The sequence below is a fragment of the Bufo bufo genome, chromosome 2 (genome assembly GCF_905171765.1).
Source record: "Bufo bufo chromosome 2, aBufBuf1.1, whole genome shotgun sequence".
NCBI classification, from domain to species: domain Eukaryota; kingdom Metazoa; phylum Chordata; class Amphibia; order Anura; family Bufonidae; genus Bufo; species Bufo bufo.
The window spans coordinates 766,847,771-766,864,364 of NC_053390.1; the positions used below are offsets into that span (position 1 = coordinate 766,847,771).

Genomic DNA, 16,594 nt, shown 5'->3' on the forward strand with positions numbered 1-16,594 from the left:
TTAAAGGGTAACCTTGCTGCTAAAAATATGTTACTAGGTGACCTAAGGCACTGTCTTAGAAAAATGTATGAAAAGCTACCAGTTTAGTCACCAAGGTGACGATGCTTAAAGCAGTATTAAACCTTGGTGCTAGATGGGATTACAGGATAAAGCCACCCTCCTATTTGTCGGCTTTCATTGCATAGTTGTGGGATTAGGGAGTAAAGACACCCACGCGCTTACTTTGGTAATAGGGCCCAGTACACACAAAAGAAAGTCAGGAATTATCATTTGGTGCAGTCTTTTGGTTCCTTGGTTTTACAGAGAGGGAAAAAGGAAATAGACACCCTACTAAGATGGGCAGAGACCTGTAGGTAGCCATTGGCAGTGGCGTACCACTAATATAAGCAGACCATGCAGCTGCTATGGGGCTCATGGGAGGAGAGGGCCCGGACTGATTATACTACCACAACAACAGCTGCTGCTTGAGTCCCTACCTGGGGCTCCAGTGGGCCCCGCTTTCCCTGTGCTCAGGGCCCCTGTCACCTTTAAAAACTTAGAAAAATCCGGCAGCCAGGGCAGAAACATACACAGACAGCCCCCACTGGAAGCTGAAGAGAGAGTTCTCTTTCCTCCATCAGCTGAGCGCTGAACTAGCCAATCAGTATTAAGCAGTGCTAAGAGCCTGCTGCTAATTGGCTTGCCAAGTGCAGCTGACAGATACAGAAGCCAGCAGGCAGGAGTGAGGACTTCTCCTGCTCCCATGTGTGTCACCACGCTGGCCCTGCCTGGCTCAGTGAAAGCTGACTGCAGGACTGGATACACGGCACAGCCAGAGTGAGTAATACGCTGCATTAAGTTTAGAGATGAGCGAATCAAAGCTGATGAAGTGGAATTCGATCCGAATTTCAGGAAAAATTTGATTCGCACCGAAGCCGAATTTCATCACGCTTCGTGGTAACAAATCGCATTGTTTCCTAAAATGGCTGCTGCACGTGTGAGGACATGAAGCAAGGGACTCTGGGAACGAGAGATCACCCACAATGCCATGCATGCAGCCAATCAGCAGCCAGCCAGACCTGTGATGTCACAGCCCTATAAAAAGTCTCAGCCATCTTGGATTCAGCCATTTTCCAGTGTACTTAGTGCAGGGAGAGATCTCAGCAGGTGCAAGGGACAGTGGTAGAAAAGACTTAAAGGGTTTCTGCCATGAGAAATAACGTTATGTAGCTCCCTGCCTGCCGCCGTTCTCTTAAAATAAAGACTTTTAAAATATACAGGGTGGGCCATTTATATGGATACACCTTAATAAAATGGGAATGGTTGGTGATATTAACTTCCTGTTTGTGGCACATTAGTATATGTGAGGGGGGAAACTGGTCAAGATGGGTGGTGATCATGGCGGCCATTTTGAAGTCGGCCATTTTGAATCCAACTTTTGTTTTTTCAATAGGAAGAGGGTCATGTGACACATCAAACTTATTGGGAATTTCCCAAGAAACGTAACTTTATTCTTTCATGAGTTATTTACACGTTTCTGACCACTTATAAAATGTGTTCAATGTGCTGCCCATTGTGTTGGATTGTCAATGCAACCCTCTTCTCCCACTCTTCACACACTGATAGCAACACCGCAGGAGAAATGCTAGCACAGGGTTCCAGTATCCGTAGTTTCAGGTGCTGCACATCTCGTATCTTCACAGCATAGACAATTGCCTTCAGATGACCCCAAAGATAAAAGTCTAAGGGGGTCAGATCAGGAGACCTTGGGGGCCATTCAACTGGCCCACGACGACCAATCCAATTTCCAGGAAACTGTTCATCTAGGAATGCTCGGACCTGACACCCATAATGTCGTGGTGCACCATCTTGCTGGAAAAACTCAGGGAACGTGCCAGCTTCAGTGCATAAAGAGGGAAACACATCATCATGTAGCAATTTTGCATATCCAGTGGCCTTGAGGTTTGCATTGATGAAGAATGGCCCCACTATCTTTGTACCCCATATACCACACCATCAATTTTTTTGTTCCAACAGTCTTGGAGGGATCTATCCAATGTGGGTTAGTGTCAGACCAATAGCGGTGGTTTTGTTTGTTAACTTCACCATTCACATAAAAGTTTGCCTCATCACTGAACAAAATCTTCTGCGTAACTGAGGGTCCTGTTCCAATTTTTGTTTTGCCCATTCTTCAAATTCAGTGCGCCGATCTGGGTCATCCTCGTTGAGATGCTGCAGTAGCTGGAGTTTGTAAGGGTGCCATTTGTGAGTAGCTAATATCCGCCGAAGGGATGTTCAACTAATGCCACTCTCCAGTGACATGCGGCGAGTGCTACGCTGTGGGCTCTTGCTGAATGAAGCTAGGACAGCCACTGATGTTTCTTCATTAGAGACAGATTTCATGCGTCCACATTTTGGCAAATCCAACACTGAACCAGTTTCACGAAACTTAGCAAGCAGTTTGCTAACTGTAGCATGGGAGATGGGTGGTCTCGTAGGGTGTCTTGCATTGAAATCTGCTGCAATGACCCGGTTACTGCGTTCACCAGACATCAACACAATTTATATCCGCTCCTCACGTGTTAACCTCGGCGACATGTCAATAGCTGTAAACAAAGAGAAATAACTCATGAAAGAATAAAGTTACGTTAAAACCAAGCACACCATTGTTTTTCGTGTGAAATTCCCAATAGGTTTGATGTGTCACATGACCCTCTTCCTATTGAAAAAACAAAAGTTGGATTCAAAATGGCCGACTTCAGAATGGCCGCCATGGTCACCACCCATCTTGAAAAGTTTCCCACCTCACATATACTAATGTGCCACAAACAGGAAGTTAATATCACCAACCATTCCCATTTTATTAAGGTGTATCCATATAAATGGCCCACCCTGTACTAATGAGCCTCTAGGTGCTGTTAGGGCATAGCTTCAGCACCTAGAGGCTCGGTCTACACACCCTTTGGCACGTTGATTGACTTTCGAGTTCTCCTCATCGTCCTGTAAATCCTGCGCCTGCGCCGTCAATTAGTATTCGGCGCAGGCGCAGTGAGTGAAGGACGTGCTCCTGCTGCCGGCTTCCTTCCTTCGGCGCAGGCGCAGGATTTACGGGACAATGAGGAGAACTCGAAAGTCAATCAACTGGACCTGGGCGCTCTACGGGGTGGCCTACTCTGCTTAGGGTGGCGCCGGCCCTGACTGCTGACATTAGCACATAGCTAATCGCTAATGTCAGGCAGCTGCATAACGTTATTTCTCATAGCAGAAACCCTTTAAAAACTTTTATTTTGCTGTATAGAAGTTCAGGGAAAGGATAGGGAGGAATCATTCCACAGTATTGAAGCAGAACAGGGTTCAGTAGGGGAGTTTACAGCCTGGGTAATAGGAACAATCCTATTACAACTTGCTGCACTGACTGTGGATCCAAATTGCCATTATACAGCTTAGGCTACTTTCACACTTGCGGCGGAGTGCATTGCAAAAGCGGATCCGTCTGTCCATTTCTCATACGGACAAACTGATCCATTTTGATTTTTTTTCACATTTTTACCGGTTTGCGCATGCGCAGACCGGAAGGACGGATCCAGCATTCCGGTATTTTGAATGCTGGATCCGGCACTAATATATTCCTATGGAAAAAAAGGCCGGATCCAGCATTCAGGCAAGTCTTCAGTTTTTTTTGGCCGGAGATAAAACCGTAGCATGCTGCGGTTTTATCTTTTGCCTGATTTGTCAAAAAGACTGAGCTGAAGACATCCTGATGCATCCTGAACGGAATGCTCTCCATTCAGAATGCATGGTGATAAAACTGATAGTGACAGTTATTTTCCGGTATAGAGCCCCTAGGACGGAACTCTATGCCGGTACCTTTAGTAATTTCAGCAAACCGTTCTTGTTATTGGGGTGCAAGTGCTGTTTGATACAGCCATTAACAGGGCTTATTACAAGGAAATATTTCTACGTCTTATTTGCCCTTGTGCGGTGCAGTTATATGTTCTAAAGCATTTTTTGGCTTGTATTAGTGGGAAAAAAAGGCTTATTAGCCGTTGTGTGGTTAAGTGAGAAAATTACAGCCATTTTTTGGCGTGCATTAGTGGCAAAAAAAATACATATTATTTGCCGTTCAGAGGTGTAGTTATATGTTCTAAGGGCCTTTTTTGCATGTATTAGTGGCACAAAAAAAGTATATGCCGTTGTGTGGTGAAGTGAGAAAATTACAGCCCTTTTTGGCATGTATTAGTGGCAAAAAAATATATATATTTGCCGTTCAGCAGTGCAGTTATATGTTCTAAAGCCTATATGTGGCGTGTATAAGTTGAAAAAAGTAAGGGCCTATTTTCCGTTCAGCTATGCAGTTATATGTTCTAAAGTCTTCTTTGGTGTGTATTGGTGGAAAAAAAGGGCTTATGGTGGTGAAGTGAGAAAATTACTGACTTTTTTGGGGTGTTTTAATTTCCTTTTTATTTATTTATTTGATGTAACAGTATGTCAGACAGAGAAGTGCCAGGCCCTGCACAGGTGAGTGGCAGAGGCCTAAATGTTTCTAGCAAAAGGCACAGGTCACAGCAGAGTAAGGAGGCGTGACAGCAGGAGTCGCAGCGAGAGGCCTGAGCTCCCGGTGTTATCTAGCGGTTGTGTCTTGACCAGCAACCCAGCGGTTCTTGAATGGTTGACTCGGTCATCCACTTCATCCCAAGTGACATCAGACACCCTTAGCCAAGAGTCGGTGAGTTCGTCAGACACAACCCTTAGTTGGCATGGTCCGGGAGCTGGCCCTGTGCCCTCATCCGTACTAAACCTGCCTCTGTCCTTTTCTGTTCCCTCAGCCAGAGAAGTATTATATGCTGTGGGCTCAGCTACACTATACAGTGAGGACGAGCTACTAGAGGACAGTCAGCAGCTACTGGCCAGCCAATATGTGGAGGAGACATTCGCCGCTTCCTCCGGTAGGCTGGCAAGTAGTGATGAGGAGAGTGGCGTGGGAGATGGTGTTGCAAGCGGTCAGGCTCCTGACGCAGAGATCGTTGAGAAGTACATCAGTGACGTGCAGACAGTACTCGATGATGATGATGTAGCTGATCGTACTTGGAAGACGGGTGAATTAGGGGCTTCATTATCATCGGGAGAAGAGGGTGGCAGCTTTCCCGTGAGGCAGTGGCAGAGCCAGCAAGTCGCTAGTGTGGCCAGTAGTCAGCAGGGTGACAGTAGTGGAAGGTCGGGAGCCAAACGTGTCCAGGGTAGACCAGCCGCTTCGCAGGAGCCTACCTGCCAGAAAGTAGTGGTGCATGGGAAGCAGCAGCAGCAGTCAGTCAGTGCGGAGTGTTGGGGTTAAAATCACCTATTCGGCGTAGTGGCAGTTATTTGTTACGCAGCCGGAGGAAGAGAACATGGCCATTTGTAGAATCTGTGGTCAGAAGGTGAAGCATGTCCAGGATGCCAATGTTGGTACCACGGCCCTGTGTCAACATATCCAGTGTCACCATAAAGTGGCCTGAGAGAACCTTGGCTCTGATGTGGTGGTCCAGACTGCCGCAGCAACCACTGCATCACCCAGTGGCACGCACCCGATTTCAGGCAGTCAAGGCTCCACCACCTCAGCCGAAGGGAGCTGTCTGTCCTTCCCATCATCTGCTGGTCCTGATGATCCTGCTCCTCCTCCTCCTACTCCTCATCAGTCATTCTGTCAACAATCGATCACCGAAGCGATTGCCAAGAGACAGCAGTATGCGTGCACTCATCCAACGGCGCAGAAGCTGAATGTGCTCCTGGCCAAGTTGCTGGTGCTGCAGTCCTTCACTTTCCAAGTGGTGGACTCTGCACCTTTCAGAGAACTGATGGCTTGTGCCGAGCCAAGGTGGAGAGTCCCAAGCCGTCATTTCTTTACCAAAAAGGCAGTACCAGAACTGCACACGTATGTAGAACAGAAGGTGGGCCAGTCCTTAAGCCTGTCGGTGTCTGCCAAAGTGCAAAGCAGTGCCGACATGTGGAGCTGTAACTACTGTCAAGGTGAATGTGGTTCCTGCACAGCCTCACCAGCAACTTGGCCAGGTGACCAGCAACTCCGCCTCCACGTTCTCACGCCGTTGGTCCTGTGACAATGTCCGCCTCTGCCTCCTCATCCTCCACTGTGTCCTCAGCCTTCACTGCAGGGATAATTCACAGTGCCCCTCCAGCATACCACATGTGCAGGGCACGGCGGTGTCACGCTGTTCTGCACTGCGTTTGCCTGGGTGAACTGAGTCACACAGGGGAGGAACTGCTCTGTGTCTTTCATCAAGAAATCGAATCCTGGCTTTCTCTGCGACAACTCAAAATCGGAACCATGGTGACCGACAATGGGAAGAACATGGTGTTGGCACTGCGTCAAGGAGGGCTGAGCCATGCGCTCTGCATGGCACATGTGTTCAATTTGGTTGTCAAGCGGTTCCTGAAGTCTGCCACCCATCTGCAAAAATGTCCAGGAAACTTTGCATGCACTTCAGCCACTCGTACACCGCAAAGCATAAACGGCATCCCCCAACACAGGCTGATATGCGACATTTCCACCCATTGGAATTCCACCCTTCATATGTCGGACCCACTGTACGAACAGAGAAAGTATAACAAAATAACAAAGATAGGTGCACTCTGAACAGAGAAAGGCCATAAACGATTTCTTGATGATCCAAGCGGACAGGAGTACTCCCCTGTGTAACTTCAAGGTCAGCCAGTGGCAGCACATGCATGACAACTGCCATTTGCTCAGGCCCTTTGAGGAGGCCACGTTATTTGTCAGTCGTCAGGACTACAGGATGAACAATGCCATTCCACTGCTTCATGTCCTGGAACAGATGCTGGTAAATCTGGCTGGTCAGGGGACTGGAGATGTGGCGCCTAGATCTCACGGCCACATGAGCCCTGTGGGGGCTGAACTGGAGGAGGAGGAGGTCATTGGAGCACAAGAAATGTGTAGCGAAATGGGTGATTTTTACACACAGGAAACAGAAGAGGAGGAGCAGGAGCAGCCAGAGGAACTACAGGGCCATGAGGAAGATGAGGTAGAGGACCTAGACACACCGTGGCAGTATGCAGTGAAGATGGAGGCAGGGAGTCCCTTCGAGTCACTTGCACAAATAGCCCAATGCATGCTCACTTACTTGCATAGTGACAGCCGAATTGTCAGCATTCGGCAGAGGGATGACTTCTGGCTCTCCACCTTGTTGGACCCTCGCTACCGGTCCAAAATAGGGGCCTATTTTACACCCGCTGAGAGGGAGGACAAACTGAACAACTATACAGACATCCAATGTAGTCAGTTTGCCGCTGGCTATCTGTGCCATTGTCCATCCTCTCGCAGGTCTAACCGGGGGGCCCTCTGCGCTCACGTTCCTCTGCCTTGGCTGCTGTGGCAGGGTGGGGGGGTAGGAGCAGTTCCAGCTCCATCAGCAGCAACTTGAGTCTAGAGTAGCTGATGAGCAGCTTTCTTCACCCGCCTAGTGAAGAAACTACTCACCAGCAGCAGCAGCTAGACCTGGAGCAGGACCTGAACCAGCAGGTGGTGGCATACTTGGACAGCACCCTGCCACCCCACATTAAAGACCCGCTGTCTACTGGGCAGCCAAACTGGATTTGTGGCCGCAACTGCCAGAGTTTGCTCTGGAAAAGCTGTCCTGCCCGGCCAGTAATGTGGCATCAGAGCCAGTGTTTAGTGCGGCGGGGGCCATAGTTACACCAAATGTGGAGAGACTGGCCTTTGTCGAGATAAATCAGACGGATTTCCACCCACCAATGCCTGATGCATCAGACTAGATCAACCATGATGCCACACCAACATTTTGACAAAAGAGACCGGTTTCTTCTGGCTACCTGTCTCAGCTACTATTCTGATGCTGCCACCCGCCTTATGCTACTGAGGAAGGGGCATCTCAACACCCCGAAACGCGTCTAGCTAAGACAGAACCCCCAATTCTGGGACCACTCGAGAAGCTGGAATAACTTACCGGATGTTCGCACAGGAAAATCGTCCGCCACACGAATGGTTAGTTTGAAAAGTTACACACAAGACCTGATTCAACAGTGAAGGTCTGACTGCACGTGCCAAACAGTCACCAGCGTGGGAAATAAGGACGAATAACGCTCGTATACTACTGGTCTTCATATCCTTAGGACCACTGTACAGAGCGATTCTGTGATTCGACAAATGACACGGTAAGACCGTTCGATTTTATCCGGCAGAATTCGCTATTAGCGGGACGCCGCTACGCCTGTCTTGTTCACATTTCATTGAGACATTTGAATATCTGACTACTGCTGCTCACTTACCGAATTAGGTCTATTTTAGGACATTACAAATATCGCTGCCAATACATTCGAGACTTTTTTTATTGGATTTATATATGCGATTTGCACTTATCGAAACCTACTATACACTGTTTATTGATTTTTTCCATTTTCCAATTCTTATCCTGTTTTATTTTGATTTTTAGATATATTGTATCCTATTGGTTTTATCGTGTATTTCTAGTGTATGCTGCCTCACATTATTAACTTATGCAGTTTTAGTATGCCATTTAGTATCTGGGTATTATTATTTATTTATTGACCACTGTTATGATTCATTGCCATTATTGTATTTAATTAATTGATGTTATATGCTAATAAATTCTAAATGGTGCAGATATCCTGAGAGTGCCCAGTTATATTTGCCATGATGTGGATTACATTGTTATTTTCTTATTTATTTCTTGTTTAAAAACTACATAGTGATACAGTACAGTGATGGCTAGCTCGCCGTGTTCGACTGCGAACACATGCGGGCTGCGATCTTAAATCACAAGTCCGGCGATGCACAGGTAACTTCTTACCTGTGCCTGCGCCACGAGCCGGTCTGAAACAAATGCGGTCACCAGGAGCAGGCAGTTCCGATAACAGCCGCCGAGGGCATTCATCGGGCTGTTCTCGGAACCTACCTGCTCCTGGTGACCGCATTTGTTTCAGACCGGCTCGCGGCGCAGGCACAGGTAAGGACTTACCTGTGCATCGCCGGTCTTGTGATTCAAGATGGCAGCCCGCATGTGTTCGCGGGCGAACACGGCGAACTGGCCATCACTGCTACAGTACAGGCAAAATTTAAAAAAATTAGAAATCTCATGCTCACTTTGCCTTTTTAGTCCATGCGGAAATTGACATGTTGTGCAGATTTTAAAATCAACTGTCAACTGTTTGTGCGATTCCACACCTTCTGTAGAATGGTTTTCCCAAAAGACTTTAAAGGGATTGTTAACATAAATAAAAAAAAAACACAAATTTTATTCACTTTGCTAGTGCTGTACTATGCTGCGTTTTTTCCCCATGAAAATCCACAAGGAAACACCCCACATAATCCGCATTGTGTGCAGGTACACTTAGGGCTCATACAAACGAACGTATTTTTTTTCCGTGTCCCTACCCTTTTTTTTTATTGCGGACCGTATGCGGAACCATGGGTCTGCAAAAAAAAAACAGAAGTTACTCCGCGTGCATTCCGTGTCCATATGTCCGTTCTGAAAAAAAACAGAGCACGTCCTATTATTGTCTGCATTACAGACAAGGATAGGACTGTTCTAATAGGGGCCAGTATCTTTTGTGGACCGCAAAATACATATGGTCGTGTGCATGAGCCCTTAGGGTGAATTCACACACCTCAGATTAATGTGATTGTCTCCTTTCCCTTAGGGCTCATGCACACGACAGTATTTTGTGTTCTGTATATGGATCGTATTTTGATTCCATATACGGTCCGTATACGGAACCATTCATTTCAATGGGTCCGCAAAAGATGCGGACAGCACTCTGTGTGCTGTGCGCATCCGTTGCTCCGTTCCGTGACCCCGCAAAAATGATGAGACATGTCCGTTTTGCGGCCAAGAATAGGCATCTCTATAATGGGCCTCCTGTTCCGTTCCGCAAATTGCGGAAGGCACACGGGCGGCATCAGTTTTTTGCAGATACGCAATTTGCGGACCTCAAAAAACGGCACGGTCGTGTGCATGAGCCCTTATTAAAACAATCTATTTAGATGGAATAGATTTTCCGTCACTTCTGAATATCGCCTATGGGAAAGCTTTCTGTCCACTGAATGATCAGAACTTCATGGGGCATTATATATACTAGAGCTACTATAGGGGCATAATAAATACTGGGTCACTACCGGGGACCACTACTTTACGGTATATGCAAATGTGACAGATTTGTTGCAGAAATTTCTTTAACTGAAAATCTGATGAATGCGAAAGTAGCAGAATTATTTGCCTCTGTTCTCCACGTGATTATTGCCTTTTTAAATAAAAATCACATAAAAATGCAAGTAACAAGGAAACATCACATTTTAACATAATAAACACTTGCCGTGGACGTATTAAAAGACTTGGTTACAATACCTGAAACAAGTGGCTGTGGAATACTTTGACTTGCATCTTGGACTCTCTCAACTAAAATATCCTTTACCATTGTACTTGATAGATTTCTCTCAAGACTTTCCTTAAATTTGCTGCAAAGATTTTCATCATTTGGGAGTGGGTTTCTAAATTTAATCAACAAACTGCTTTCAGCTCCCCTTGAAGTGGTTTGGGATCCATACTGAATATTTTCTAATATTAGTCCATGACTTTTTCCTGCACTTGTAATGGCTTCTGTTAACTTCTCTTGTTGAAGTTTGTAAAGGACACGAATAGAATTTTCTGCTTTCATGACGGGACAAATAATCCTCATGTCCACACGCCGGAATCCGTCAGAAAGGCGAATCCACTCTTCTAGCCTCGGCCTCTTGTCAGAAGGCTCCATCTTGCTGTATTCTTTTTCAGAATTTCAAACAATCAGCCAAGCTCAGTGATCACGTATGACCTGATGCTGTATCTGTGTTTAGACAGAAATTGCACAAGCACGCAAGTGTTTTTATAGCCAAAGGGAGAAGAAGAAAAGGCGTGCCTAAAGAAGAAACGAAAACTCCAGGGACACAGTATAATAGACATCTAAAGTGAAACCAAGGAGTTAGTTGTTTTTTTACCATTGTGCTTGTGCAACCATAGCATTAAGCAATCGTGCTGCAGTTATCAATTAAAAAAACACACCCATAACAAGTATGTGGCTTTCAGATGCAAGTGGTCGCCAGTATGTGGTACCATGCCGTAAGCAATTTTCTGCATGGGACATGACTTAGCATAGGACATTACTGGTTGCACATTAACCTATTTGCATTGCTGCACCTGTATTTTATCTTAATTGATTAAAGATGAGCCCTCTCCGTCCCTCTCCCTGTCTCTTCCCGCCCCCAGGAGAAGAGGATGCCACTTTCCTCTACTCCTCTACCCCCTCATCATCATCATTCGGTGATGAGGGACACTCTAGAAGGCGCCCCAGGATAGCAGTGGAGACAGCCCCCCAGAGTGATCCCACATGGACCCCACCCCCTGAGGATTATCAGCCCCAAATTCCTGAGTTTGTGGGCAGCTCAGGAATTCAGATAGACTCTATGGGCTTCACAGAAATTGATTTTTTAAATTTATACGCCCAGCAATTTATTTCCCAGAACACCACAACACCATACGCTAGACCCCAAGGTTGGACCCCAGTAAATGCAGCAGAGATGATGACCTTTTTTGGGGCTCTTGCTGCATAAGGGCCTTAATCAGATTAATCAGTATTGGAGTGTGAATGTCTTGTACCACAGTCCAATTTACAGTAATGCCTTGGCCCGTAATCAATTCCAAGCAATTCTGAAATTTTTGCATTACAGCGATAATGCACAGTGCCCACCCCAGAATGACCCCGCATTTGACCGTCTGTTCAAAATTAGGCCCGTCCTTGACCACTTAAATGCAAAGTTCTCAGAAGTGTAAACCCCAGAACAAAATGTCTGCGTAGACGAATCCCTATTACTTTTGAAAGGGAGGGTAAGATTCCGCCAGTATGTGGCCAGCAAGCAGGCAAGGTATGGCATAAAAATTAATAAAGTCTGTTAGAGTAGCTCTGGGTACACTTACAAGTTCCGGGTTTACGAAGAGAGGGACACCCGGATTGAAACCCCAGAATTCCCCCCCCCCCCCTTCCCGTCCTAGGAGTTAGTGGGAAGATAGTGTGGGACTTACTGCACCCACTGCTGGATAAGGGTTACCATCTCTACGTGGATAATTACTACACCAGTCTGCCACTGTTCCAGTCCTTAGCTTCCAGAGGTACTGTGGTCTCCCTAGATTCCTGGTAGGGCAACCACTAAGAAAAGGAGAAAGCCGTGCTCTCCTCATTCGGAACACGTTGGCGGTTAAGTACAAGGACAAGAGGGATGTCCTTTTACTGACCACCATTCACAGTAACACCAGCTCCCCTGCTGCTGTACGAGGTACCAGAACCACTGTCCCCAAGCCAGACTGCATCCTGGACTACAATAAACACATGGGGGGGTTGATCTTTCAGATCAAGTTCTAAAGCCCTACAATCCCATACGAAAAACAAAAGTGTAGTACAAAAAGCTGGCCTTACACATTGTACAGATGGCGCTGTACAATGCGTTTGTGCTATTTTAATCTAGAGGCCATCCAAGCACATTCCTACAATTTCAAGAGGTGGTGATAAAGGCCCTAATTTTTTCAAGTTACCGTGCCCGAGTTGTACCAGGGCAACATTTCCCTGGTGAAGTCCCCCAAACAGCGAGAACGGGAAGGACCCAAAAAAGATGCAGGGTGTCTTCCAAAAGGGGGATAAGGAAAGACACCATTCACCATTGTGAAACCTGCCCTGAAAAACCTGGCCTGTGCATCAAGGATTGTTTCAGAATCTATCACTCATCCATGGAATAATTTCATGCTTGATGTACCCTGTAATTTTACCACCTTATATCTGATTTTGTCCACAGAGCTTACACATCCAACCACTACATATTAATTTCTGTAATACACCTGTTTGCTGAAAAGTACCCTTTCCATCACTTAAAATGTTCGCACACAATGCTCTTTCCAAAATGGGGTCACTTCTTGGTTTTTTTAATTTCTGGGGACAACAGGAATTTTTTAACATGCGACATGTCACCTAAAATCCTTGACTGTTTATTCAAGCCTGCAAAACCAATATTTTGCACTTTGCCTCTAGAGCCCTGCTGTGCACCCATACGGCAGGCTACAAGCACATCTTTGAGAAGGGGGTTACTCTCATGTATACTGTGTATATTGTACATGATGACTATGTTGGAAGTACTGTTTGCCAGTCCATTAATTGGTTCAGTCCAGTTAATAATGTCCTTTTGAGTCTTTTTGCTGCAGGTATAGATGCCAGCCAGAGAGCCAATGAAAAAGTAGGGGAGACCCCAGTCCTATATGTCCTATATCTGCAATCTGACCCTATTACCTTCCAGGGGCAGACTGAGAACCCTGGAAAAAACAAAGTGTTATTGTAGGTGGGTTCAAATTGGCAGAAGGTGGGACCACACAAGAAGATGGGGCCAATACAAGTTGACAGTAATACCACAGTGCAGTATGTAATACCTCCCCAGCAGCTGTCCCTCTGTGGTGTCCATCATTAGCTGCCACGTTCTGTCCTCCTCCAGGTGTCACTAATTAAGATATGGAGCAGGGGGCTTAGGAGGTAATACTTGGGCCAGAATACCAAGACAGCCCTACTTCCTATACTTCCTCTAATAATGACCCCTATAGTGCCCTATAATGCCCCCAGTAGTATGTATCTAGCCAACTTCAGTGAGAAGTGCTCAGGTGGCCCTATGGGCATCAGCCCACCAGGAAAATTCCATGTAGGGTCTATGGCCAATCCACCTCTGCTCCCTGCTATCCTGTTCTAACACAGTGGTGACCAGTGATGACCGTTTCTATGACCTTGCTAAAGTCTGTCAACTTCCAGCTTGATGACTACAGCAATGACCACCAAATTACAGCATCAACAGCCCACCAATCAGAAGTAGAACAAAAACAAACCTTGTAGGCTAAAAGGCCAATGCTTAACCCCTTAATGACTAATGACGTACTGTAAAACTAGAGATATGTCGCACAAGGGTGACAAGTACTTATTTACTTAATGACGTACTGTGTTGCCATGATGTGGTGTTAGTCACCGCATCATGATCTGCACAGTACATCATGAGATCAAAGTGTCACTGCAAGTATACTTTACTCTAAACGGGTGTTACGGACAGCTAAGCTGTCCGGGTACCCAGCAGGGGACCAATGACAGTGGTCCCTGCCTTTGGATCGCTTTGATTGGTCAGTCAGATTTGACTAACTAATCACAGTGTTCAGCAGAGCAGCTCCGATCTCCTCAGTGAGTGTTGAGGAGATCGGGCCTGCGCTGCTGTCTATTGTGCCCCGATCACCCCCCTTTCAGGATGGCTGAGAGGGACTAGCTAACATTTTTTTGTCACCTACCATCACAAAAGATCAAGCGATCAAAAAGGTGTATGCCCCTCAAAATAGTACCAATCAAACCATAACCTCATCCTGACAAAAATGAGACACTGCCTAATACAATCGGCCAAAAAATAAAAAAGCTATGGCTCTCAGACTATGGAGACGCTAAAACATTATTTTTTTTTGTTTCAAAAATGCTATTATTGTGTAAAACTTAAATAAAAAAGAAAAAGTATACATATTAGATATTGCCAAGTCCATAACGAACTGCTCTAAAAAAAATCACGCAAACTAACCCCTCAGGTGAACGCCGTAAAAATAAATAGATAAAAACGGTGCCAATTTTTTGGTCACCTTGCCACAAAAAGTGTAATAATAAATGATCAAAAAATCATATGTACCCAAAAATGGTACCAATAAAAACGTCAACTCTTCCTGCAAAAAACGAACCCCTGCACAAGACGATCGGCAGAAAAATTAAAAAATATGGCGTTCAGAAAATGGAGATAAAAAAATTATTTTTTAATAATAACAAACAAACAAAGAAAGTAGACATATTTGATATCATTGCGTCCGAAACAACCTGCTCTATAAAAATAGCGCGTGATCTAACCTGTCAGATGGTTACCTTGCCTCACAAAAAACACAATATAGAGCGATTAAAAATAATATGTACCCCAAAATAGTACCAATAAAACTGGCAACTTATCCCCTATTTTCCAAAATGGGGTCACTTTTTGATTGTTTCTACTGTAGGGTGCATCTGGGGGCTTCAAATGGGTGTCTAATAACCAGTCCAGCAAAATCTGCTTTCTAAAAACATACGGCGTTCTTCTGCACCCTGCCATGCGCCCATACAGCAGTTTACCACCACATGTGGGGTGTTTCTGTAAACCGTAGAATCAGGGTAATAAATATTGAGTTTTGCTTGGCTGTTAACCCTCAATTTGTTAAATAAAAAATAGATTAAATTGGAAAATCTGCCAAAAAGGTGAAATTTTGAAATTTCATCTCCATTTTCCTTTAATTCTTGTGGAATACCTAAAGGGTTAACAATGTTTGTAAAATCAGTTTTGAGTAACTTGAGGGGTGTAGTTTCCAAAATCGGATCATTTATGGGGGGTTTCTACTATGTAAGCCCCACAAAATGACTTCAGACCAAACTGAAACATTTTCTCAACCACTTTCCGTCCACCCATAGGATATAAACGTCCTATGGGTGGACCTCTATTTCTGAAAGCACGTTTTAAAACGTCCGTTCAGAAACAGCAGCTGCACGCTAATCGTGCAGCTGCTGATCAGGTTGCCCGCTGTCAGTGACAGCAGGGCAACCCAGAGAGAAGGCAGGGACAGTTCCCAGGTGTCCCTGCCTTCTGGATCGCTGCATACACAGCGCTCACCAAGCTATGCGCTTCCTGTTCCGGCCCGGCGGTCATGTGACCGCCGGGACCGGAGAGTGCAGGAGCTGTGTGAGGTCTTTCAGAGACCTCGATCAGCCCTGCTCTGAGGCTGTACAGCGCTGGATTGCTGCTGTACAGCCTCTCTAGTGGTGTATTTCTCCTGTAACTGGGGCTACTATGTCAGCACCAGTTACAGGAGAAATCAACTGTGAAAAAAAAAAAGAAAAAGTGAAGCAAATGTCCCCCAGAGGTCTTGTATGACCTTATGGGGGACGAAAAGTGTAAAATAAAATAAAAAAAAATAAAGGGTTGAAAAAATTTAATAAAAAAAAGTTTCACATGTAAAAAAAAAAAAGTCCCCAAGTAAGGAATAATTTTTTTTTTTTAAAAATAGAAAAAATAAAATAGACATATTTGGTATTGCCGCGTCCATAAAAACCAGCTCTATAGAAATATCACATGACCTAACCCCTCGGGTGAACACCGTAAAAAAAAAAAAAAAAAACCTGTGTCAAAACAAGCAATTTTTGTCACCTTACATCACAAAAGGTGCAACACCAAGTGATCAAAAACGCGTATGTCCCACAAAATGGTACCAATAAAACCGTCACCTCATCCCGCAAAAAATGAGCCCCTACATAAGAAAATCTCTCAAAAAATAAAAAAACTATAGCTCTTAGAACATGGAGACACTAAAACATCATTTTTTTGGTTTCAAAAATGCTATTATTGTGTTAAAGTGAAACAAATAAAAAAAAGTATACATATTAGGTATCGCCACGTCCGTAACAATCTGCTCTATAAAAATGTCACTTGGCCGAACCCCTCAGGTGAACGCTGTAAAAATAA

The 16,594-nt window shown here is 45.2% G+C and overlaps 1 protein-coding gene across 2 annotated transcripts in view; it reads right to left on the reverse strand.

The window, feature by feature from the left end:
- The window catches only part of LOC120990317, a 563,944-nt gene extending 553,059 nt beyond the window's left edge, over window positions 1–10,885 (reverse strand). Inside the window, exon 1 of one of the 2 annotated variants that reach the window (XM_040419049.1) lies at window positions 10,377–10,885. In XM_040419049.1, the coding sequence (XP_040274983.1) occupies window positions 10,377–10,779 (403 nt within the window). In that variant the 5' untranslated portion in view covers window positions 10,780–10,885. The remainder of the gene's footprint in view (window positions 1–10,376) is intronic. The other variant, XM_040419048.1, reaches the window with a different exon arrangement.
- Window positions 10,886–16,594: the final 5,709 nt, after the last annotated feature.